The sequence below is a fragment of the Anser anser genome (genome assembly GCF_964211835.1).
Source record: "Anser anser genome assembly, chromosome: Z".
NCBI classification, from domain to species: domain Eukaryota; kingdom Metazoa; phylum Chordata; class Aves; order Anseriformes; family Anatidae; genus Anser; species Anser anser.
Genome location: NC_139723.1, coordinates 3,667,987 through 3,693,165, shown reverse-complemented (window position 1 = coordinate 3,693,165; position 25,179 = coordinate 3,667,987). Strand labels below are relative to the sequence as shown.

The 25,179-nt window shown below is 35.7% G+C and overlaps 1 protein-coding gene across 1 annotated transcript in view; it reads right to left on the bottom strand.

The window, feature by feature from the left end:
- ADGRV1 (adhesion G protein-coupled receptor V1) overlaps window positions 1-24,097 on the bottom strand; it is a 288,840-nt gene extending 264,743 nt beyond the window's left edge. Inside the window, exons 1-8 of the mRNA XM_083816849.1 lie at window positions 23,555-24,097; window positions 11,859-12,043; window positions 8,944-9,093; window positions 7,772-7,867; window positions 6,532-6,636; window positions 5,008-5,121; window positions 1,550-2,115; window positions 73-343 (exon numbers count right to left, since the gene is read on the bottom strand). Coding sequence (XP_083672975.1) covers window positions 73-343; window positions 1,550-2,115; window positions 5,008-5,121; window positions 6,532-6,636; window positions 7,772-7,867; window positions 8,944-9,093; window positions 11,859-12,043; window positions 23,555-23,576 — 1,509 coding nt within the window. The 5' untranslated portion in view covers window positions 23,577-24,097. The remainder of the gene's footprint in view (window positions 1-72; window positions 344-1,549; window positions 2,116-5,007; window positions 5,122-6,531; window positions 6,637-7,771; window positions 7,868-8,943; window positions 9,094-11,858; window positions 12,044-23,554) is intronic.
- Window positions 24,098-25,179: the final 1,082 nt, after the last annotated feature.

The following is a 25,179-nucleotide window of genomic DNA, read 5'->3' as shown; positions in this document are numbered from 1 at the left end:
ATCCTAATCCTAATCCTACTCCCTAATTATTATCTATCACCTCCTCAAAACAAGTTCTGAAATCAAACTTACCTCAGATGGTTCGCTGACTTCTGCGCCTCCCTGTATTGTATGAGCTAAGAGCTTCAGAAGATAGGGCTCTGCTTCTTCTGGTATGTTATCATCAATAATGGTCAGTGAAAGCGTGACCAGCATCTGTCCTTGATCAAAATGTATCTCCCCGGTCTCTGGAACAAGGTCTGCAGTCACAGGTGACAGATCACTGCTATTTCGAGTTATGACCCAGGTCACAGAAACATTTCCATGTGTTCCACCATTTCTTACGATTGTGATCCCTTCAAACCTATGGTTTTGAATGAAAATAAAAATCTGTAACATGCAATTATAATTAATATCAGTTTACTTAGCTATCTGTTCCCTGGAAGATTTATACTGACTTCAGTGGAATCGATATCAACTGCTGCTACTGACATTTGAGTCAGGACTTAAAATTTGTGAAATCATACCACAGAAGTAGACTTTTCTCAGGTTGCTTATTCATGAGATAATATACATAAAGACATGAGTAATATATCTAAAGACATTAGTTAAAATTTATTTTGTTTACAGTAAGAAAGCTACTGAGAAGAGGAAAGTTGGCATGTTTATATTTTTTCTCAGGAAAGATGTTAAATTTCAGAAAACTTTTTCTCAACTAAATTTCTACACTGTTTTATGGACTATATCAAAATACAGTTGTCAGGCATGAGTGTTTAAATAATGATTTTATTTAAAATAAAGTGACTCAACTATTTGCCTATGCACTGAAATATAATTTATCAATATTTGTGATTATGGAAATGTCACGTTTCCTGTATCTGTGTATAAGAAAGAAAAAAAAAAAAAAGTGAATATTGAAGTGCTGGGCTCTACATACTAGAAATTGTTCATAAAATCATAGGTTGATACATCACCTCTTTCTCTGGGGATGAACCACCATCACTAGCTAGCAGTGGACATTTTTACTAAAACTGGCAATATTGTATAGATATTAGTCCTGCTTGTAAAGATTTGTGTGGAGATTTGTTTTTAATTTATCTGTAAAATTACATGTATTTAACTTTTTTGGAAGTCTATGGGTATTCAGTACTTCACAGAAGACACTCACCACCATTTTTTAACCACAGACTGACTTTAAATACAGTATAGACAAAGATTTACTGGGAAAGGAAGCCTGAAATATATTTTCCACTTGTATGAATGGGTGTGTGGCCGCATCACAACTTCACTGATCCATCTTTTAGATTAAGGGTTTTTCAGTATTTTGATAATGTCATTAAATATTTACAGTTCTCATATATAGTTCATAAATATTAAAATACTTCTGCATAATTAGACATTTTCTCCCTTGAAAATTCTATATCGTTTATAATAATTACACAGTAGGTGATTTCTATATTAATTTTTCACTACTGATTTTATAATTACTGTCAGTGAAATCCTAAGGATGCTTTACAGTGCCAAACAAATCCCTTAACATGACGAGATACTGTTTGAAGATCTGTAGTACCTTGAAATTTGGTCTTCATCAATGATAACAGTTTGAGTGAACAGGATACTGTTGATTGAAAGCACTCCATAGGGTTTATCATTTGGTTGGATGGTGACGTGAACAACAGATGGATTAACCAAAACAGCATCTCCCTGTAACGTGTCCTTAAGAAGCATAATTTGGAAGGTCTCAGCAATTTCTGGTATGGCATCATCAAGGATCTTGAATTTCATATATACTTCATGAACTAGAGGTGTGAAGACAATAGTTGTATTTGGCTGAAGATCTAGGAAGTCTAAATTGAGCTGTGCATGTGCTGTTGAATTCCCAGTTATGATGGTGTAACTGACAGAGACTTCACATTCATCAGGTCCAATTAATTTTCCACTGTCATCCTTACCACGAGTCACTTGAATTGTGAGCATTTCGACTTCCTCAGGCACCATGTAAGTGCTCTGAGCAAATCGCACAGGGCTGTCATTTTTCTTAATATTAATCTGAACAGAATTCCTTGTGGTGTTGATTTCAGCCCCTCCCTCCACACTCCTGAGATGAACAACAAACAATTCATCATTTTCAGGTATCTGGAAAAATAATAGTAGCAACAGGGTGTAAGTCCCATTTCAAATATAAGCAGAACACTTACTTAGAAATATGTTATGTATATTTAGCAATAAAGGGAAATAATATAAACATTACAACCCTTTTCACATTAAAATAAACAGGCAAAAAGAAACTCGCTTGCAACTTTGAAAATCCCTTCTCAAAATTGAATGTTTCCATTTTCTAAGACATACTTCTATGCTATGGAAATATGAAAAAGTGGGAAAAGACAAAAAAAAAAAAAAAGGGCAAATAAAAACTAGGCAAGAATCAGATGAAGCTCTATCTTTCCAACTAGAGAGTGTGAGGAGATCCAAACCCAACTTGTGGAAGTTGCTCTGCTTGGACACAAGTGTTCCTGCCAGTTATTTAGTCTGACATCTTTATTTGCTGATGTTAACACCATTTTACATCTATGCATGCCTGAAAGAACAGAGGAACAACATATGAACACAACCTACCTTGGCCCTTTTGTTCCTATTCAACAGGAAAAAGAACAGTTCCTACTTTCAGACAGACTCACATTCCCAGCAGAGCTTCAGTCACAGCTCTGAGAATGTGCTTGCTGATGCTTATCTATTAATTAGACTTTGGCATTTCTACATGTGGTTTGTTTAGAACTGCACTTTAGTTTTAGCTCTTTAGTCTCTAATAACTGATGCAGCAGACAAAAAAGAAGGGTTTATAAGCCTTGAATTGCAGAATTTAATATTTTTTACTTTATATTATTACATTTTATTCCCCAGTCTTGATAGGCTAAGTCTGTTTAACTGGAAAATATCATTATTTTATTAATACAGAGAGATTAGAAGGAATATTTAAATATTACATAAGATCCTCACATCTCATTCTTGTTGTGGACTCTCAGAAAAAACAGTATTATTTGCTTCTGAGATAAATTCCACAACAAAATTGCTTATGTGTTACTAATGGCATTGCTTTGTTATAGGGCTGATGAATCCTTTCCATGTAGTTCTGTTTACTGAGCAAAAAAAGTTCAGAATTCCTTGTGGTCCAATATTTCTTCTCTTTTTACACATTTGTTAATTGGCCACCCTTAGATCCTGTTTCAGGGCACAAAGGGTATGCACGCAGCTGTCTTTGTAGCTGAGGCCAATTTTGTCCCTTGTTTGACTTGTGGCACTTAAACTTGCATAATATTATTGACTGATGCAGGTTGTTTGTTTTTTTTTCCAGCGTGAGATTTGCAAGCTCTCTGTCACCTCTCTCCTACACTACTATTTCCTATTTTATCTTATTAAAATTGATGTTAACTTACGCTTGTTTTAGTTCACTAGTTCATATACTGTCTTGCAGTACAAAAATACGCATTTGACAGTCAGAACGTACATGCCATTTTAGTTGCAGATAAAATCTTAGTATCCTACATAAATAAGGCATTGTGGAGCTTTCAATTACATCATGATTGACCAATAAATACATGAGTCAAACTTCGAATATAATAGTATAAATGATTTCCAGTGCTGCCTTGCCTCTTTAATTTTCTCTTAAAGTTGCAATTATACTTAAAAAGGAAACCTGCACAGGAAAAGTACTATAAATGCAGAGCTGTGGAAATCAGAACTGCAGTCCCCTACCTTCTGTAAGGCTGCACAATTCAGAAAAATACTTGTTTCATTGGTTTCCCTAACTCAGATCCTAAAAGCTCAAATTAAGTTCTGACAGTAGTGTTACTGGATTCTTGTGAACTCTATCATCATCATCATCAATAAAGGTTTTTGTGCAAAATTCATCTTTCACATACACTTGTGAAAGACTTTCAAAGAGTGGAAAGACATTGACTAGACACACCAAATACAGATCAAACTTTTAGAAACAGAAGTTTGAGAGCATTTCTCAGAATAAAAATAAATAAAATCACATCCTCCCAAGAGAAAAGACCCTAATAATTTATTTCTGTGTGTAAGTCACTGAAATATTACATTGAATTGGAAAGAGATGTTTCTACACTTCAGCACCCCAGGTTGGCACAGCCTCTTAACACTAGACTATCAGTAGAAATGTGGAAGGACATTTTTTATAACTAAGAGTAAAAAGGAAACAAGCTGCTTTACAGTTCTGTGCTCACTTCTGAGACACACACCTTTCACCATTATTGTTTTCTTATGAACTTCTTACTAAGTTGTTTTGTATCATATATACTTATTTTTATGTCTCAGTTTTCCCTCTTAAGCTTATTATAAAGGAAAAGAAAAACACAAAAGAAAAGTGCGGGTAAGAAAAAAGGAAAATCACAAGTTGCAAATTAGAAGAATGTTTTGTTTACTCTGAGATAAAAAGAAAGCCTCACAACCTATGAGTTATGTTGTGTTTTTTTTTTTTGTTTTGGTTTGGTTTTTTTTTGTGTGTGTTGTTTGTTTTTTTCAATTGGCCAATCTGAAAACAGAAAAATGCTAATTATCACCTAGTATTCATGCTTTCCACAAGACTGCATGTTTGTTTCAGGAATCTCATCTATTTTTAGGATTTTTTCAAATATGTTTCTACCCTGAAACATATTTGAAAAAAAAAAAAACACAAACAAACAACGACAAAAAATATTTTTGAATCTGTCTTTTCCCTGTGAATCTTCAATGTGTAATATTCTTTCTTTAGTGACAAAGATAACATGTCTGCTCAGCCAGGATATGCTCATAAACTAAAACTATTCACTGATGAGAATTAAAGAGGGAGCTTGGAAAGAGTAAAAATAATAGACCAGAGAGCCAAAATTTAACATCACTTCATCAAATAGAACTGCTTTTAACCTTATTTAAGCCAATCCTTTTTGTAACTTATTACTCTAAGTCTTTCCAGAACTTCAGTTAACCTTCTACGTATCAAAGCCTAAGATGAAGTCAGCTTGTTCCTACCTGATCATCAAGCACTGTTAAATTATAAATCAGCTTTGATCTCCCAGGTGTGAATGTAATATTTCCCTTAGCTGGACTTAGGTCTTCTTCAGCTGGGTTTGGACCATCTTTTATCTGCAAAGAATTGATTTGTCTGATGAGAAGTCTATGAAGCAGGAATACAAATCCAGTGCAAGTACAATAACCAATATGCAGTGTGACTTGCATAACAAATGACTATCTGTTCAGCCATCTCCAACTTACAACTTACATGAACATTCAGTTGTGAAAATCTGCTCTTTTCTGGCAGACAATGTTAAGTCAGAACAGCCACTCTGAAGAAATCCTGTGTTTCCAGAATAAGAGGAAGAAAACTACTTCCATATAGGCCTATGGGGACTCTTTAGTATATTCTGATGCATAACTGACTCTTTCATATTACAGAAAGGATATTCATGCAAATTCAGTTTGAATCAATAGTATTTCATAATAAATTCCAAGACAAAGTAATAGTACTTACTGGTTTTGTGTCCCTTCTATCTTGACTTGTGATATTAAAGATACTAAATTTAACAGTGAAACTCAAAATACTACAAAGCCTCTTAAAGGTCATATGGGATTTTTTGGTTTTAGAACATTTTATAAATTATTTTTCAACATCTATAATGCTGTGAGATAGACCTAAGTAACTGTCCAGAGAGTAAAATTTACTGTACCTTAAAACAAACACATTTGCAAAAAATTGCACAGAGAATCATATTCAGTACTTTAACTATTCATGCTGTATTTAGTATTAATAAAATCCAGTGCAAAGCTTTTCTGGTTTTGACAGATCTAGACTAAAGCTTTGAGGTCTAGATTAAAGCCTTACCCTATAGGACCAGGCAACTAGTACAGAAATATCTATATGAAAGATTTTATATGTAATTTTAAAGTAAATAATAGAGTCTGAGCTAGATAAGAAAAAGAAAGCAATGAAGTCAGTAATTGTATCACATTCAAATCACATATGTAAATAACAGGATAAGTATTCAACATGATTAATTATTTCAAAAGCTTCATTTGCAGGGGATTCAAGATAGAGATCAAGATACAGATGATTATAGATACAGAAATTCACCAAATCCTGAGCACTCACAGTTCAAAGTTGGGATAATCATTAAAGACTCACTTGAATATTTGTATGTAAAATAAATTTTTTTAAAAAAATTAAAAAAATTTAGATAAGACACTTCTTACATACTTAATATGCATTATTTTCTAGTAATACATACTGATGTTGCCTCATGTACCTTTCTAAATGACAGAATATACTCGGTTTTCTCTAGCACCTCTTAATGTTAAACAGTCAATTAAACAGTCAGATAATTACAGTATTTTCTATATGACGGTTAATATGAATCCCTTTTATGAAACAGATCTACCTAATGTAGATGTAGGTATTTTGTCCTTCTTCCCCTTTTGCAAACACTTCAATAAATTATGATTACAGCCTCTCAGTTTAATCCAACAGACTACGGTATGAAGTCTTTTGGATAAACTCACCTCAAAAGTTATGACGACCGTCCCATAGGTTCCCCTCTCTCTAATTAGAGTGAGTGGCACAAATTCATTTCTGCCCCTGGGCTCATTCACTGTGATTAAGGCAGACTAATGAGGAAGAAAAGGAACAGACAATCAGACACAGATCAAATATCACAGCAGAATGAAGAAACTGTTACCATAGAAATACCAAACTCCCACAGACAAGTTAATCCAATCCGCAAACCAGTCCACTGATGGCATACATTTCCTAGCAACCAATTAGTTCAGCTAATGAAAACCTTAAAAGATTTCAGATAAAAATGTATCACGTAATGCAATTTGTGTGTTTTTGTTGTTGTTGTTGTTGTTTGTTTCTGTAAATGAACATAGTCAACATACACAAAGCACTGACATATCATCACTGGTATTTTTAGGAGCTCCTACACCCATTAAAAATAGGTTTTCACCATCATGAAGTCGTTTATTAGATAGCTAGCTATAAATGTACTCAGGACAATCATTTAGGTCACTGGTCACTTTTTTAGGCTATTGTAGGTAACAGATTTTGAAGATATCCACAAATCCCAGAAGCAGCTTGGCTTAGTACTGTGGCTCTAAAATTTTCTTATGTTCTTATGTTTTTTCAGAGAAGTCCTATACAAAATTATATTGTCAGAATGCTGTCAATAAGGCATAGCTACTCGTTCTACTAATACAACCTCTGTATTATTGCAAATATCATCTGCTGGAGTAACAACAGCATCTTATCCCAGAGGGTGTTATAAAATGCATATATTATGACAATGTTCCCTCAGCTTGTCAGTCAAGTATAATAAGGCTCACTACTGATGGTAAAATGTATATATTCTCAAGATTTTCAAATCACATTTTTACCTTTAACTTTCCTAGGGTATTATTCCTCAGTTTCTTCCCTACTATATTTAGATCTTGACTTATAGATGAGGGGCAGTGAGACTGAACAACTTTAAGTAAGTTTTATCTTTAAGATGAGCAACATTGATATCCATCCAAGTGCGAGGCTCTCAGGCTATTTCTCAATACCTAAAAGCATACAGTAGTATTAAAGCTGTATATATGCATGAATTACATACATATGTATGAATTACCTCTAGAGACGGTTTAAAAGATGTAACTCAGAATCAGTTTTCGAGGGATTCAGTTGAATAACTAACCAGCATCTTTGAAAATTTCACCTTTATGCTTTCTAAAATTTTCATATATACCATATAAAAAGCCATACCATGTTAAAAGAAATTATTCCAAAGGCATTGTCATTTGATAAGACTGTTACAGTGACAGATTTGGGTGAGCCAAGCTTTATCTTTGCAGACGGTTTCTAAAATTAACAAAAAATAAGATATTAAATATGGTAAATATAGGCAAAAATAAAAACATCTTGATTTTACTGTTTTAAATATTATTCTCTGAAAATTGTACATCTTTTTATTAAATATTACAGTAAAAATTATTTAAAGCAACAGAATGCACCAAAATAATTCTTCCTCATTTAGGAAGTATATTCTATATGGTCAACAGCAAAGTGAATGAAACAAACCTTTCGAATGATTACTTACAGTTTGGCAATCTACTAGGAATAGGGAGCTAGGCTTGAAGCATGTAGCTCTGCCAAGAACTCAAAAATTATTCTTTTTTTTTCCTAACACTTGTATAAAACTGAAACTTTGAAGCTATTATGTGAAGTGAGTTATCAACTAAAGGAAACTTATTATTTACAGTGTTGTAAAAATGAGCTACTACATTTACATGTCAAAAGAAGAAGGAAAAATATAGACTTCTGCATTCACTGCCAACATTTCCCGAAATGTATTAAAAGCATAAAATTTTTCTTTACAGAACTGATTTCAAGCTTAGTCATGAACTGCTACCTTAAAAAAAAAAAAAAAAAGAAAGAAAAAAAAAAAAAAGGAATGCAGGCTCCTCATAGAATGACTCACATGAGATAGAACCATATGCACAGATTTATCAATATGTTTTTTAAAAATGTTTGGTTGTTCAAAGGGAAGTCTTGTTTACCCTCTGCAGGACTGGAAATCATCCTGCTTTTTTTGCTACTTCCACCCCTTCTTGCAGGTGCAGTGTGTAGGAAAACAGGAAAGGCTGACCCTTCACAGTCTAATTCCTTGGCACTCCAGCACAACACCTTCAAATACCCACAACTGAATGCAGCGTTTGCTGAAGTTTCAGACTATGTCTATACTGCACAGCAATGTCACATAGACACCCACAGGAACAACAAAACTTTCTTAAAAGGAGCAATAAGAACCATCCTGGCTAGTCTCCAAATCAGACCCACAAGCATGACTGCACAGAGTTCTACAGAATACCATTCATTTCTGTCAGATTACATAGCATTTTCTGGGCAAACGGATAAATTGAAAAACTTAGACTTACTGGTAATGTCAAGTAAAATGTGAATGTCTCATCAGCCTCCGGAAGATCGTCATCACAGACAGATATATACACTGTTCGGTTTGTTTCTGTATCAGGTATAAATGCAGCTGCATATGTGTCAAAAAAGTCTCCTGTATCTTCTCCATAAAGCTACAATAAATACACAAGTGAATGACATTTTCTTCTTCCCCTACAATCTTCTTTAATATTATTCTGGACTAATTATATGGATTTCATGCACTTTTCTATGCACATGATTCCTCCCACTGTTTACCCTGCCGTTATACAATTTATTTCTAGACAGAAAGTACAAATAATAGCCCCTTGTATCCATGCTAAGTAACCAGAAATAACAACACTTTATTCAGAACCACTTATGATGTCCTTCCTTAAAACTGGTTGTCTTTTGCTTAATGTACCATAGGACCAGTTTTTAATTAAAAGATTGTTCTGAGCACAGAGCTGCACACCATGTATTAACTCACCTGAATTAAACTTACGTTAAGATGCAACTGTCTTCTGCTTTCCTCTCTCACTCTAGGAACTAGAAGGAGCTTAGGAGTTTAACCTAAATTAATGTTTAGATTGCCAAAGCTGGGCAAGCTGAATTTTAAAATGTAAAGCTCTGCTTTCACATCATTCAACAAAAGAAAATTGCACCAAATCAAATATTAAGTAAGGTGCTTTTAGGGCAGAGTACAGAGCCAGTGGTGTCAAGATTGGCAAAATCTGTAGGCTAATTTTACAGTTTGAAGCTGAGACTAAATGGCATAGTCCTCTTCATCTTACCTGTTTTTGCAAGATTTTCTTGACTGTGACCTGATGAACTCTCAAATTCTCCAATGCATTCAGTAAGTCATTTCAAAAACATCCTCATGGCTGCTACACCTTAAACTACCACCCTTATAGGCACTGATAGTTTGAACAGACCACTGTGAAAAAAGCTATTCTTTTTTTGAGAATAATGAAATTAGAATTTCAGTGAAGAGAAAACAAATTATAGTCGATATTTTTGTGTCTGTAACCTCTCACTGGACATTTTGGTAACTGTATTTTTAAAGTATCTGAGCCAACACTAGACCTACCAAAAGACTTTTATGAAAATGGATTTTTACTTTTATTTTTCTAAAAGAGATCAGGTCTCATACAGAAACTAAGTTACTCTGTTATGGCAACATATAACACTACTTTCAAACTAAAATCACATTTTCTCAAGGTTTCCTCCTTAGACATTAATAAACTCTGAAATCCCTACAGATCAATTTCTATTCATTGTGATTTTTAAGGTATGTATTTTTCATATTTAGATACAGGAGAATAAACTGTATCACAGTGTAGATACACAGTTTATTTTGCCTACCCACTGAAAAGAATCATAAGCAGTACCTCTCTGCTACACTGCTGTGTTGTCCTTACTCACACCCAATAGCATCTTACTCCATACACATATAGTTTAACACACCCTAAAGGGTTTAATCATTTAAATGGAGTACAATTGAAATCATGGTTATTAACAGCTAAAAGATAAAATCAATGATGTAAAAATAGTAACTCTGACTTCTCAAAGAACTGACTCAAAAACTGGAGTAGCTATTAAAATCCTAAAATCATGGAATAACAGAATAGTTTGGGTTGGAAGGGACCTTAAAACCAACTCCCCTGCCATGGGCAGGGACCCGTCCCAGCAGCCCAGGCTGCCCCCAGCCCCATCCAGCCTGGCCTTGGGCACTGCCAGGGGTGGGACAGCCACAGCTCCTCTGGGCAGCCTGGGCCTGGGCCTCACCGCCCTCTGAGGGAAGCATTTCCTCCTTATATCTGATCTAAACCTACCTTTTTTTGGGTTTAAAGCCATTCCCACTTGTCCTATCCCTACACCCCTGACACAGAGTCCCTCCCCAGCTTTCCTGCAGCCCCCTTTAGGCACTGGCAGGCCGCTGTGAGGTCTCCCCGGGGCCTTCTCTTCTCCAGGCTGAAGAACCCCAGCTCCTTCAGCCTAGCTCCATGGGAGAAGGTCCTAAACTGCAGGTTGTAGAGTAATCTTGAAAAGGAGAAGTCATTACGTAGATGCATTTTCGTTATGAATGCACAGCTAGCATTGATATCAAACTTTTTCCTGAGCAGCTTGAGCTGGCTCCTTCAGGAAATGTTTAAACCGTTTTCTTGACACCACTGACACTGACAAAAGGAATTTGCTCAGTTACAGAAAATGGGTTTGGCTTATCCAAACCGTAGAATCACGGAATATCCTGAGTTGGAAGGGGGCCACGAGGATCACCGAGTCCAACTCCTGGCTTCACATAGGACCACCCAAAAACTACACCATGTGTCTGAGAGCATTGTCTAAACACTCGTTGAACTTCATCAGGCTCAGTGCCGTGACCATGTCCCTGGGGAGCCTGTCCCAGTGCCCGACCACCTCTGGGTGCAGAACCTTTCCCTAACCCCCAGCCTGACCCTCCCCTGTCCCAGCCCCATGCCGTCCCCTCGGGTCCTGTCGCTGTCCCCAGAGAGCAGAGCTCAGCGCCTGCCCCTCCGCTCCCCTCGTGAGGGAGCTGCAGGCCGCCATGAGGCCTCCCCTCGGCCTGCTCTGCTCTGGGCTCAACAAACCAAGGGACCTCAGCTGCTCCTCGTACGTCTTGCCCTCGAGACCCTTCACCATCTTTGTTGCCCTCCTTTGAATGCTCTCTAATAGTTCATGTCCTTTGTATTCTGTATCACCCAAAACTGTACACAGTGCTCATGGTGAGGCTGCACCAGTGCAGCGCAGAGCGGGACAATTCCTTCCCTCAAATTGAAGCACTGTCCCAGTGAAGTATCACATTCCTTTTTGTTGTCTTGGTACAAGCATAAGCAACATTCAAAGCTTCAAAAATACATTAATATTCAGTGACGATACAACTGGCATGGTTTCTTACCGACACAATCGCTGTGACGTTAGCAGGCTTCCCTGTTCTCTCGATTACAAGGCGTATAACGGTTGTACTTGTTTCATTAACTACAAATTCTGTTTGTCCACTGAATTTCACTTCTGTTTCTCCAGATGTGAAATGAATGAGTAGCAATAAAAGCAAATAAACTAATAAAGAATCAGAGGGCATCCCTATAGAGGAAAAAAAAAAAAAGGAATAATTAAAAATAAATTGTGTATCTAAAACATGTAAAACAACCTCTGTTGGCCTTTCCAATGCAGTCAACCTTTCGGGAAATGTTTCTGCAAATCCTTCAGGTACTGTGATTTTCTTGTAAACTTCAGAAATGAGACAAAAACAAGCACAGGTCTCAGCCATAATCAAGTTAGATAGCATAATTATCTTCTGGATTCAATTCTGTTTGTGTAATTTTCATCTAATGATATTCCAAAAAACATACATCAATGTTTTCCAAATGGAGGAATAAGTAGCTTTTAAGGCAAAAAAATATTTAAAAAAAAAACCACAACTGTTTTCATACCTAACCAACAAAAAATAGCTTGAGGGTTGACAGTCCAATACTTCTTTTATTTCCACTTTTTTTTTTTTTTTTTTTTTAATCTGGTGATTCTCTTTAGAAATATAAATGAACTGGCATGAAAGGTGAAGACCTGGATGTTTGTGGTCATCTCATAGACCATTTTTGACATTTTATGGACCATGAAATATTCTTAAATATTTGCATATTTACATGAGATTCTTTTGACTGCTTCTCTTATCTCATGATTCTTTCACATTCTCCTGTCATACAGAATCACTGTAGCACATTTTAATGTGATCGTAACCTTTGCACAGACAGATATTTATTTTTATTTGTTTATGCACAATGTCTGGTTTTCTTTTCTCTTAAGATAAGACAACTTACACTAAGGTGGTTTATCTTTCTTACATCATAGATCAATTACATGATGTAATACACATTTTTAAGTTCCAGTGAGGTCATCAGGTATTGATTCTCTTAAATATGCATTTTTAAGAGGCTTTGGCACAACAAACTGCAAACAGATGCTATGTTATGCAGAAGCTCATATTGTGTACAGTGGGGATCAGAACTAAGCACTTGGATGTGGAATGGAGCAAATTTCTGCCATGAGATTCTGAGCAATTAATGAACAAACCAAGAGAACATAAAGACCAGAAAGTATTGTGGCATGGATCTTTAGTGGAACCAGTTCTTTCAGCAAGTTTCTTTTAACTTGCAGTCACAATTTTATAATTTTAATTTTAAATCTCTGTACAAACGATACAAATAATATTTGTGTAATTACATTTAAATAAATTGTCACTTTGCATAAAATTATGCTTCCAAGTACTGTGTTTTTCAGGTTAATCTGTCAATGTCAATTGGATGGATTGTACAGAACATACTGCATATCAATTATATTTAAGCTAAGCTGTGTTAGCAAGAACTCATCCTCATTACTTGTAACAGTTAATGAAAGTGCAGTCAGAAATGGTCAGAAGATTTTGTAAATTTATGAAAATTTCTGAAAATTACTGAAACATATTTTTTAAAGTGTATGTCAAATTTGTAATCAGAAAACACTTCAGATCCAGTATGGATTTTAAGTCTTATATGTATGCACTCAGATAACATTTATCTTCTACTGAACAGAGAACAAACTTGTCATCAGACAACTAAAATTATCAAAGTTTCAGAAAGAATTCAGGACTTTCTTTCTTCTTACAATAAATTCTGTCTGGATAAGGGTTAATTCTACACTGTGGGGATTAGAAATAAAACTGCTTTCAGACAATTAAAGAACAGACACGACATAAGTTGCAAATACAGACAAGAACACTAACAGTGTCTCTCAGAATTATGAGATTGGTGGGATGACAATATCAGCTGACTTTAATTACTTGGAATGAAACATTCACCTAGCTCCACTGAACATCACTGAGGGAATAGGTTAGCAATGAAACTCAGTGCAAAAAATCAGGGCCAACCATTACCTCGATGAAAAATTTTACAACGTACTTAAAAAGTGTTTCATTATTTCCATCAAGAAAGTCACACGGTAAAATAATTTTACTGCAGAACTTCACACTGCTACAAACTGAACTTTTATTACTGTGAACACGGTCATTCAAGATCTCTATGTTTTTTTATTAATAAGTAAATGCATAACAGACTTTCAGGAACAAAGTTTTTCCTACACGGTGATCTCTGTGGTGATGTTAGTGCAAAAAATGATTACCATAAGAAGCAAAGATGAAAAATACATTGCAATAAAAATCAGGACTTAAAATCCTCCGCATCTCAAAAGCTGACTCTATTAATCTGCAAGATATTTTTATTTTTTTTATTTTTTTTTTATGTGGAACTGCTCAGAAAAATACAAGCCTTCAAGCCTGAAAGTGAACAGTTGCATAACCTTTGTAAACTCCTAGACAATTACACTGTCTGCAAATGCAGGCATCATCCATACTAAACTGAGGAATTTGTTGACCTTTTAGCTTCAGCTGTTACCTTGTCATAGACTTCGCAAATATCTTCCCACGGTACATGCTTCTAGTAAGTAATACTGAAAACATGATCCTTCAGGGCAAGATTACAAAGTTTAGGATTACTTGAATTCTATTACTTCTACTAGAGAGCATTCTAAAACTATAGGATTACTCCTGTGGAACAAGAGAGGCTTCACAATCATACCATCAATTATTTAGCTGGTGTGTATTCTTCCTTGTTACATTATTTGTACTAAGATTTACCTTGCACAGCCTGCCAAAAGTAGTTTTTACTCTACTGACATAAACTCAGCTTTGAAAATCATTATTATTTTTTTAAAAATGATGTAATATAGTAAATACAACATCAGACAAGATTTAGAGAATGCAGAACAAATTTATTCAAATAACCAAAAAGATATTATATGTCACAGTATTTTATTTTATTAAATACCAACTCAATTTGTGTACTAAATTCCTGGTTTTGCTACACAAATTTGTATTGGAACATAATTTGTTCCGTATGAATTGCAAAGCATAGAGTTCAGCAGAAGCCTTTGTAAAATCATGGATTAAAAAATAACTCTTCCCCACCTTCCTCACCCCAGTATATTGCTGATAATTTTGATTTTTTTCAAATGAAGCTGAAACTGTAGTTCTTGTTCACTGCTAAGTTTTGGTAAACCATGCATTTGGAGGATCAGACAGACAGTCCTCTTTGGTTCAGTTAAATTTCAGTTTTTTCAATCGAGGATATTCAGTCCAGCTATTATTAAGATTAATGAATCAAAGTCATTTAGTTTTTTTTAAACAACAACTAGCAGTGGGATATCATACACCTCCAGAATATCTGCAAGTCTACGGACCAATTCTATTAGTGTTACTGGTTACTAAAGCCATCCCAAATAATGATTTTACTCTCAGTTTAAAAAAAAAAAAAAAGGCAATAAAAAAGCAAAAATATAAAGCAATATTATGTAATGGGATCTAGATGATCTCTTTAATGGGCTTATAATAAAGGTACCTAGCATCAAAACCAAAGAAGGTAACTCTCAAACAAGTTACCTAGACATTCTAATAGTATTAGAGAATTTTGAAAGTCTAAAAAGTACATTTTTCAAGATTATAATAAAAAGGCAAAGAAATCAAACTCAGTAATTGAGTAACGATCCCTAACTAATGTTTGCAATTTATAGCACTTTCTGAAGTGCAGTTATACTTCCCCTGACAAAGCAGACTCTTAGAATAGCACCCAGCATAGGCTGATTTGACACAGTAATTTCCACAGTAATGTCACAAATCCTGTAAGCAATACCACTTCAATCTACTGTCCAGCTGGAGTTAAGGAGATGTAGGCTTATGAAACTGCTGTTTCTCATAACTCATGAATCACCAAGATTAGCTTACTTTTTCCACTCAGTTTCTGGAACAAATACGGGATGAAGATTATAAACGTTATAAGGAATGAGTGGTCTTTTCAGCAGACTTATATAAAGAAGGGGAAGACTTTTCTGCTGATTTTTACACTGGCTTTCGTGCTTAATAAATAAAAACCCTTTAGAAAGTAAGGATATCCTGGGTGTTTTTAGTGAAGGATGAGGAAACCTATAAACCAGGGGCACATGCGGAGATGAAGAGAAATAAAAGGTCTGCAAAAGACTCTAAATCTGAAAAGCAGTAAGTAGAGGATGACAGATATGAATCAGAGAATGGCAAAAGAAAGGGGAGCTCGCTAACGAAGCAGACAGAAAGACTGATTAAATACCCTGTCCCTCAGACTTGCCACTGCTGCTGGGCAGAAGAAACAAGCAAGCCTTCTGAGGCAGGACCTCTCCAGCTCAGCAGCCACGGCTTGATTACCACTGCTCATCTCTGCACTGCTCGTTGTAGATTTCTAAAGTCCACCGATGTGGCACAGCGCAGCAAGCAATGTCTGGTGCACTTTTCACTGCCTGTCCTTGTCTACTCCCCGTGATTACAAATCCCCAGCCAAGTAGAACATTCAAAAACTGGCATGCCTGGTACTTTGCATTGAGTACAGCATTACCGCCATCAATGGTTGCCAGACAGAAGTCTATTCACAGCAGAGATGTCAGCACCCAGCAGCATCTTTGGTTGAATACAATGAGAGAGAAATACATGTGCTCTTTCATATGTAAAGAGGAGATTCTCTGTAGTACGCTGGAACAGAACAGAGCAAGAAGTTTCACAAGGTCATTGCTCTCCCTGCACCTGTTGCAGAAATATATTAAAAGCCTGCATATTTTCAACATTTCTATTTTTGGCAGTTTCAGAACCACTGAAACTTACAACAGTTTTGATGAGAAACCTGGGAAAGCAGAAGAATTATGCCAGATTTGGTGGTCTAAAATTCTACTTTACGCGTTGTTGTGATGCCAAATTGACACAAAAATTTCAGACTGTTGATGTGGGATTTTTTTTCAAATTGCTTCAGTGTTCTCACAGTCTCCACATATGCAAAAGGAGACACAAACACTGTGCATGCAAAATCTAGCATTTGGATAGTGGGTACTAACCAAGTTTGCACTTTTTTGTTTGTTTGTTTTTTTCTTAATTTTTCTTTAGATGTGGGATAAGTCTCTCACTGTAAGTCTAAGTCTCTCACTTTTGGACTAGAAAAGAGAGTGTTCCAAAACCACTATTTTGAACGAATATCTGTTTTTGTTTGTTTTGTTTGTTTTTTGTTTGTTTTGTGGTTTATTTTGGTCTTCAACATGCTTCAAGGTGAATAAAGCACGACTATTACAGTAAGTAACAACAACTAATACTTTATCTGCACCCCTTCTCACTCTGGTCTGCACTAACAGTTGCAGCATTTCAGGCAAGAATCTGTTTCCATGATTCCCATGCATGTTATTTGGTATCACTGACACTAATTCTCCAGGGTTTCCTGTCTTCTTCCTTACCATAAAGGCACTCTAGGTGTCTGCCCATCCTCTCCCTTTATTACTAACATTGGAAAGTGATAGAAAAAGAATAAATGCAGACTACATGGTGCCAAAATCCCATGATAATCTTTCAAGGTCCTGAAGTTCTGGGGCTCAGCTGCTTGCTCACAAGCTACTGCCACGACAGTACCACGGCACAACCTCAAGTACTAAGATGTATCTGCATTTGGGACACTGATATCAGATTCACCTGATCATTTGTTTTATAACAATTTCAGGTTTGTTTGTTTTTTGATTTTTGTTTTTTTTTTTTTAAATAATCTTATTATCAATGGCCAAATATATCACCAGGAATGGTGATTATTGCACTGAAAACGGTAAACCTGCAGGCCAAGGCCATGACAGAGCCCTGATGACAAATTCAAATCATCTCCTCTTGTAATGGATGCCACAAAGAGGAAAAAAAAAAAAGTAATAGGCCCAGAGTACATCTTGCAAATTTTCTGGCAGCTGCTTCATTTTCCTTCCTCAGAAGAATTTGAATGGATCTGAACTATACATTTGAATTTTAAGTTCTAAAGCACATAATAGTTACCAGAGAACCCAGTTTTAACTCGTAAATGCTAAAGACTTTCTGAGGTAACTACTTGCTCTGCTTGTTCCCATTCAGAGCAGGGAATAAAAGACAAAACTAACAAGAACCACTGAATCCACTACTTCTGTGCAAACAGCAAGCAGAGGGAACACAATCCTGTTCTGCAAACATGTGCTCTTACCTTATAATTTGCTGGTCTAACAAAGAACCAGACAATAATTTTGAATAGCTGTAGGAGTCAGATTAATTTAATCCAAAGTAACTCTGATGAAATGACTCGCAGTTATTACTTTATATTTAGAACACAAATCACAGTCTAATGAAAACAAACTTTGGCTGAAATCTGCTAATCAGAATGTTCAGAAAAACACCAGTAGGAAGTTGAGTATACTCTAACTTGTACAATTAATAAATAAATAATAATAAAAAAAAAAAACAGTAACACTGATTTCAGCTGCAGAACTTCAAATTTATTGTATGCAACTGAAGAGAATCTATTCACATCTAGCTCTAACTACATACCCTAGGAAACTGATGTATTATTTTGGAATCATATATGTATCGTGATATATAAATATATATATATAATATATATATATACACGTATATATTTATCATACAGTATAGGTTTAAGTAAAAGGCAAATCTAGTTTTCAGCTCCACTCCAGAAATTCTTTTCTACACATGTGAAAACAGCAGAGATCCTTCACTAATGGAGATTATTTTACAGGGTTATCCAGGGTTTGGGTTTTTATCCGTGGAATTCTGTCCAACGTACAGTTCGAAACACTGTAAGTAAGCTTTCACACTTGTTCTCAAATGGTTTCTTGCACGAAGAATGCAGGCAGATGTAACACAATACAAAACAAAAAACTATGAAGATGCTTAGCACTCCCAATTCACACTTATGCAGAAGCAACTGCATGACTGAGGCTGTCTCAGGATCAGGCTTGTGCATATATGGTACAAGAAATCCAGCTGAGAAAGGTCTGCAGGCTTCAGTGAGGCATAAGCTATTTATTCTACTTGAGTAAAGATCTTATAATTTCCATTTGTATCTCCACTTCAGAGGTTTTTCTCATGTCCCCAACACTTAACAAATTTTTAGAACTTGTGATCCAAGAACAAAAACTACCACAGCGTCAAGTACCTAATACTTGTCCTGAATGAAGTACTGTGGCCTGAATGAATAGCATATATCAGAATAAGTAATTTGGGCATTCTGCAACCTGCTGGTCATTTTTCTCGTACTGAGAACCAAAAATAGAATGAGCTGTTTTGTCATAGTGCTTCACGCATAATAATCTTGCAATAAAAAAATCCATAGGGTACAGAACAATAAATTATAGCCTCATGGTGAGGATTAGATGGCATTACGTGAGATATACTGACAGAAGAATTATTGCTATCCACAGTGGATCCTTACAAGTTAATACGCATTTATGAGCCAAACAGTATTTTAATGGGTTGACTAATTATTAGAATAAATGTCTTGAGTTATTCTTGACTTCATAAAATAGTATTACTAAATACGAAAACATTTATACTAAATTTAAGAAGGATATACAAACTTCATTTCTACAGTTAACTGTATTCATTTGTTATTAGATGGCAGCAGAGAATGTTGCTTTTATTACTTATTTGTATTTTACAAAGTCCACCACAAAGACTTCTTTCTGCGTAAGTAAAAACATATATGTATTGTTTTCCAAAAGAATCGTAGCGTGAGGCTCCCTCTCTAATCAATATTACGGATTAATCCCTTAAATATGGGCAACGCATTTTTAAATAAAACACATGGTAAAGTATTTGGGTGCTGGAGAGAACCCCCCAAGCAAAATTTGTTTGGGTTCAAAGACTTCTCACACTATCTTTCTCATGTATTGTGGTTCCCTTGGCTTTTCTAAACCTTTTAACCTATGTCACAATTTAATAATCACTATTTAATAATTATAATCATTCCCTTATTAACTGGGTATTTCTTTTCCTTGTTCTAAGGCACCCTGTAGCTCAAGACAAGGAAATCTCTTTGTTGATTAGTTATTTAAGACCAGCAACAATAACTATGCTGGAAAGAAAGGTGCTTTGAGAGGATTACACACAGCTAGTTCTCAACAGCACCAAACGGAGAGCAGCAAATTACAAACCCAAGTACTTCATTGCATGTAACCAAATTGGCTGGTTGAAATGCTAATTGCCTTTCAGCAGAGCTAAAGACAGACAGGGGACCCTGTGCTTCACAGAATGACATGCATTTTTTATCCCACTTCTGCACCATTGTCTTGCTGAGAATTATTCAAAATCTATTCTTAAAGGTAACTCTTTTCCTAACCTTTAAAAATGTGGGAAATTTCTAAAGCTCTAACCAATACTTCAGATCTGTTGGTCTGCCAAACCCATAACAGATGGCTGAATTAAGGCCATGTTAAATCCTTAATGAAGCAAAGCTTGGAACAACTCACAGCAGTAACATACTGGACAAGTCCGTGATAAGTGACTGAGGAGAATAAAGTTTCTTTTGCTATCTAAAAATGAGACTTGGAATTATACTCTGAGAAAGCTGTATCAGATACAAATGAGATAACCAAACAAAAATCTCTTGGTGTATATATATACATCAAAAATTCTTACGTTATTCTCGAGAAAATTCTGTCTTCAACTTGTTAAAAAATCTACAATCACAAAAGCTGCAATGTTCATGGAAAGTATTTTCTCTGTTGCTTAATTTTGCCACCGAAATTTAGGCTGTTAGATAAGCCTCTTTAAATAAGTACAACGTTATCCTAAGAGTGACCTTAGTTATACTTACAAATTATCTTAGTAAAAGGAATTTAAACTAGCTTTATAGGGAATATTAATAAGCCATACTATGAAACTCTGTTTTTAGTATTTTTTCATGTATTTCAGAACTCCCCGTTTTCAAATTATTTCTGAAAATAGCCACAAATTCTCATGTATAAACTCGATCTTGAAAATGCTTATTCACACAACGTATTTCCCCGTGGGATTATTCACTCGAAGTGTGGCTTTGACAAGTGAGGCTTTGTAGAAATGGTATCACCTGTGATTCAATGGTACCTTTCGGAGTTAAAAAAGGAAGCAGTGGATCCACCTGGAATAAGATAAATGAATGGCACATAACATCAATTCCTTCAATTCCTCCTGCCCTGTTCCTTCTGTCCTAAAAAACAGTATTATAGTCCTTTTTTAAATACACGGAAAGAATTCTTGAACTTCTGGAACTATGACCGATGCCTACAATCTGCAGCAATGAGAAGTATTACATCACGGTTGTATCCAGCAATGACTTATACCTAAATCCACCATTCCCATAGAGCTGAAACGCAAGCGCAATTTATAAAAATGAGTAAAACCAATCAATAGGATTACACCTGTAAAAATAGCTATGTATGTGATTATATCTTTGGAAGGTCAAGGCCTAATACTCCCTGAGAAAACAACTTCACCATGATCGTACTTTTTCTTGCCCACCTACATATTTTGATTTCCTAGATAACAACTTATAAATGGATCTAAAACCAAGAACAGGTTTGGAAGAGGCTGGCCAAAAAATAATAAAATGAAAAAACAGAGAGCTGGGTTATCCAGCAATAAAATGAAGCTAAATTGCATCAGACATCCAATCTCAAGTAATGCCAAGAGTTAGATACACAGGTTACTTCCAAAAACACCTGAAGCTAAAAAAGTCCAGATGTAGCCAAGAAAAATGTTAAGTCTTCCACTTTTTCAAGTGTCATTCAAGGATATACTTTTCCACTGAGTTTTCAAAGAAGCATTCTTAAATTATTTTTTTCGTAAGCTTATAGGCCATTACTATGAAGTACTCCTAAAAAAATACAACAATTAATTATCACCTCATTTTCACGATTTTTTATTTCTGAACAACTATAGTAGTTATGTAACAACAAATCACTTTTTGGAGTGGATTTGTGATCAGCAATATTTTTCACCCAAAGTGCCTTAAATTCTTTGTGTCTCATGACTGAGATCCTTACAGTTCTCTGGAGCTGTATTCTTCTTTAGAGATATACATTAAACGTACATGCTTTCAGGGCTTCTGCAACAGCTCAGTTTAAGTCATTGAAATACTCAGGTGATAAATAAAATATATAGGTAAGCAAGCTCTTTTTTTAATGGAAATCCAAAGGAAAAAAAATAAATAAATGGAGACCAAATGCCATGAATATTGGAGGTCTTAATAACAAGGTATGTTTCTTTCTGAATCTTTAATTCAGATGAAGCTCAGAACAATTTCCAAGAGAAGAAATCCACTGTAGGTTTGGTTGTTATAATGATCAATCTTATTCACTAGGAACATCTCTTTAAACCTCACCCTGTATTATTTTTCAGCCTTAAAAATTCTGGCAGCACAAATAAATTGCCCAGCCCAAATTCTCACAAAAGCAAATGTAATTTTTCCCATTGATTTCCATGTAAGCAGGACACAGACCGCGATTACAAGCTTATAAGCATGTGCTCCTGTTATCGGTGCTAATTAGTTCACTTCCTAGTTCACAAATTTGTTAAATATCATTGATTTTTTAAATTAAAATTATTAAAACACAGAAGTACATGGTATAAATCAATAATAACATTAAGCATTAGTAATAATACTTAGTAACTAAAAATAGTACATCCTTGAAAATAGTTAGCTTTCATATTAACAATTATTTGGGCATTTCAATTCTGAACTTAATACTCTACAAGTGATTTTATTTCCTCGGGAATCTGGTTGCCCTTTTCACATGGAAACGAATACATTTAGCAGGAGAAAGCTTGCTTTAGGCTTCAGGGACAGACAGACAGTTTTCTAAATATATCCCATTCTACCTTTAGTTATTAAACTGCCAAAATGCATATTATTTAACTGAAAGACTCATTCTAAAAGATGGGTGCAAAGAGTAACAGTTAAAAAATAAATAATTTAAAAAAAAAAAAAAAACAATTTTGGCTTTTATATAACAAGTAAGATTTTAAAATTCACGTTGTTTCACATCAATACTATAAAGCAATTATAGTCTGATTAAAAAACAATGAATGATGTTTCACAGGCAGTTTTTTATCTTCGCTAGCCAAAGCGAATTACGCAATATTTTAAATTGAATCAGCACATCAAAGCTACAAGCAAGAGAAACATTTCCAATTGTTACCGCTTATATCATATTTTTAATCACTAACCCGTTTAAAACTCATTTCTTATCGGATGGTGGTTTGAAAAAATTCATCCTGACTTTAAATTCACTTTTGCAATACACCGTGCATAGAAAACTCCCCCACTTAATTCTCACCTAATTAAAACAGCCTGATGTCTTGTGCATTTTTAAGAGTTAAAAATCGCCAGTTGGATCACCTCAGACTGAGTTTCATCCTGATACGATCCCCTGAGAATAGGATTTTCCATCGGAAAGATTATTGCCTCCACCTGCCCTCCTCTGCTGAGCAGAAAGAGGAGCTGCTAGAAGAAGAGAAACCTTAGCGCTCTTTTCCTATCCATCAGCCACTCGTGGGCGAGCTGCACGCTCACTGTCTGCTGCCAGGCGAGCCATGCCTCTGCTGCAACAGGTGCTGCTGGCACAACTCCGGAGCTGGAAAGCGAAGATCTCTGCTGCTGATGGAGGATGCTCCAAAAGCACCTACCACCTCAATCGGAGAGACACCAGACCTACCTAGACCCGGGGACAGGGACATCTGCCGCTTCTGGAGTCGGCGAGCCGCCTGCACACACTCACTGTCACGCAGGCATTATGCATTCCCGTCTCCTACTCCTCCCTCCTCTCCGCACAGCGTCCAGCAACTCTCCTCCCTCTTCTGACTCCTGCTGCCTTCACGCTGCTCCAGAGATAAAAGGGGGTGGGATGGCAGAGGACAACGTTTTTCAAACCTCAGCGATTGCCCCTGTGCTGATGTAGCTCAGACACAGACAGACCTTCCAGTCGCTGCCTCATTAGTTCTTCTGCATAGCTAGGGCTGCTCTGTTTAATTACTGAGGGCAGCAATTAAACAGGTTTTGCTCGAAAGATGACAGATTTTAGGTTCAGGGTTCAGGACCAGGACATGCAGCTCATCACAACTACGCAGTGCTGAGCAGGGACACACAATTTCCACCCCTAAATCAAGCATTCTGGATTCAGTAATTTCTCGAATATCTAATTCCTGTTTTATGGTCACCCACACTTCAACAAATCCTGAGCCACTGCTATCCCTCACAACACAGATGCAAAGACACAAAGGCAGCAACCAGCTCTTGCCAGTGTTTGCCCCCAAACTCCCCAGTTCTCCCATTCTATGCTAAACAAGGACCAAAATTCCTCCTTTTCAAAGTAAATGAAATAAATCAGATTAAATAACATAAAAATAAAATTTGCACCTAAGCGCCAAACCAGAAAATACTGAATTGTGATGAAATCTCTTTTACTTAGTCCCATTTACATGATCTTTACTACAGTTGCAGAACCTGTGAGATAGCTACTAGCTCTCAAAAGGTGGAAATGCTATTGCAAACTAATGTAGCAGCAGCAGCAACATGATTTCAAGTAGGCTGAATCCTGTTAGTCCTATTAACACTGCCAACACTCCCTACTTCTCATGTACAAACTGAAACCATTCTGTCAAATTTCGAAAAGCATTGATTATAACTCCAGTGAACTCCAACTCTCAATACATTCTTAATCTATAATCTATAATCTTAATCTATAACACACAACCATGTGCTTCATCAGGTGCTTCAAGTTTACTAGATCTTTTAATTTTTTTTGGTCCCAAATCCTCTAACTGTTATCAAAACAGTACTCCTAAGTATTTAGGAAAATCATAGCTTCGACACAACTTGGTGCAAAAGCAATGCAAAAACATGCATTTACTGTATGAATCTTTCCAGATGAATTTTTTTAAAATCCTATGTTATTAGTATTGAATAAACAAAATTTAATGTAAATTCCTGTTTTGATATATATTACCAAGATATATTTAGAAATGAATCCAAATATAACTCCAGCTTAATTTTAGATATACTCACAGCTTTATTTCACAAACAGCACATTTACAGAAAGGGCTGAGGGAAATACTGAGGACAAAAAAGGATTCTGCCCTGAATAAAAGCTGGATGATATTTGCAGAGTTTGCTATAGTTTACTGAGAATTAATTTCATATTAGCTTCTTTTGCTCTATTTTTAGCTTATTTAGAGTACATGGAGTATACAGAAAAAATATCACAGTGATACAGAGCAAGAATTAGATGTATCCTTGGAAGCAGTGATTTTGGTAAAGCTAATATAATTTTTGCATATGCAA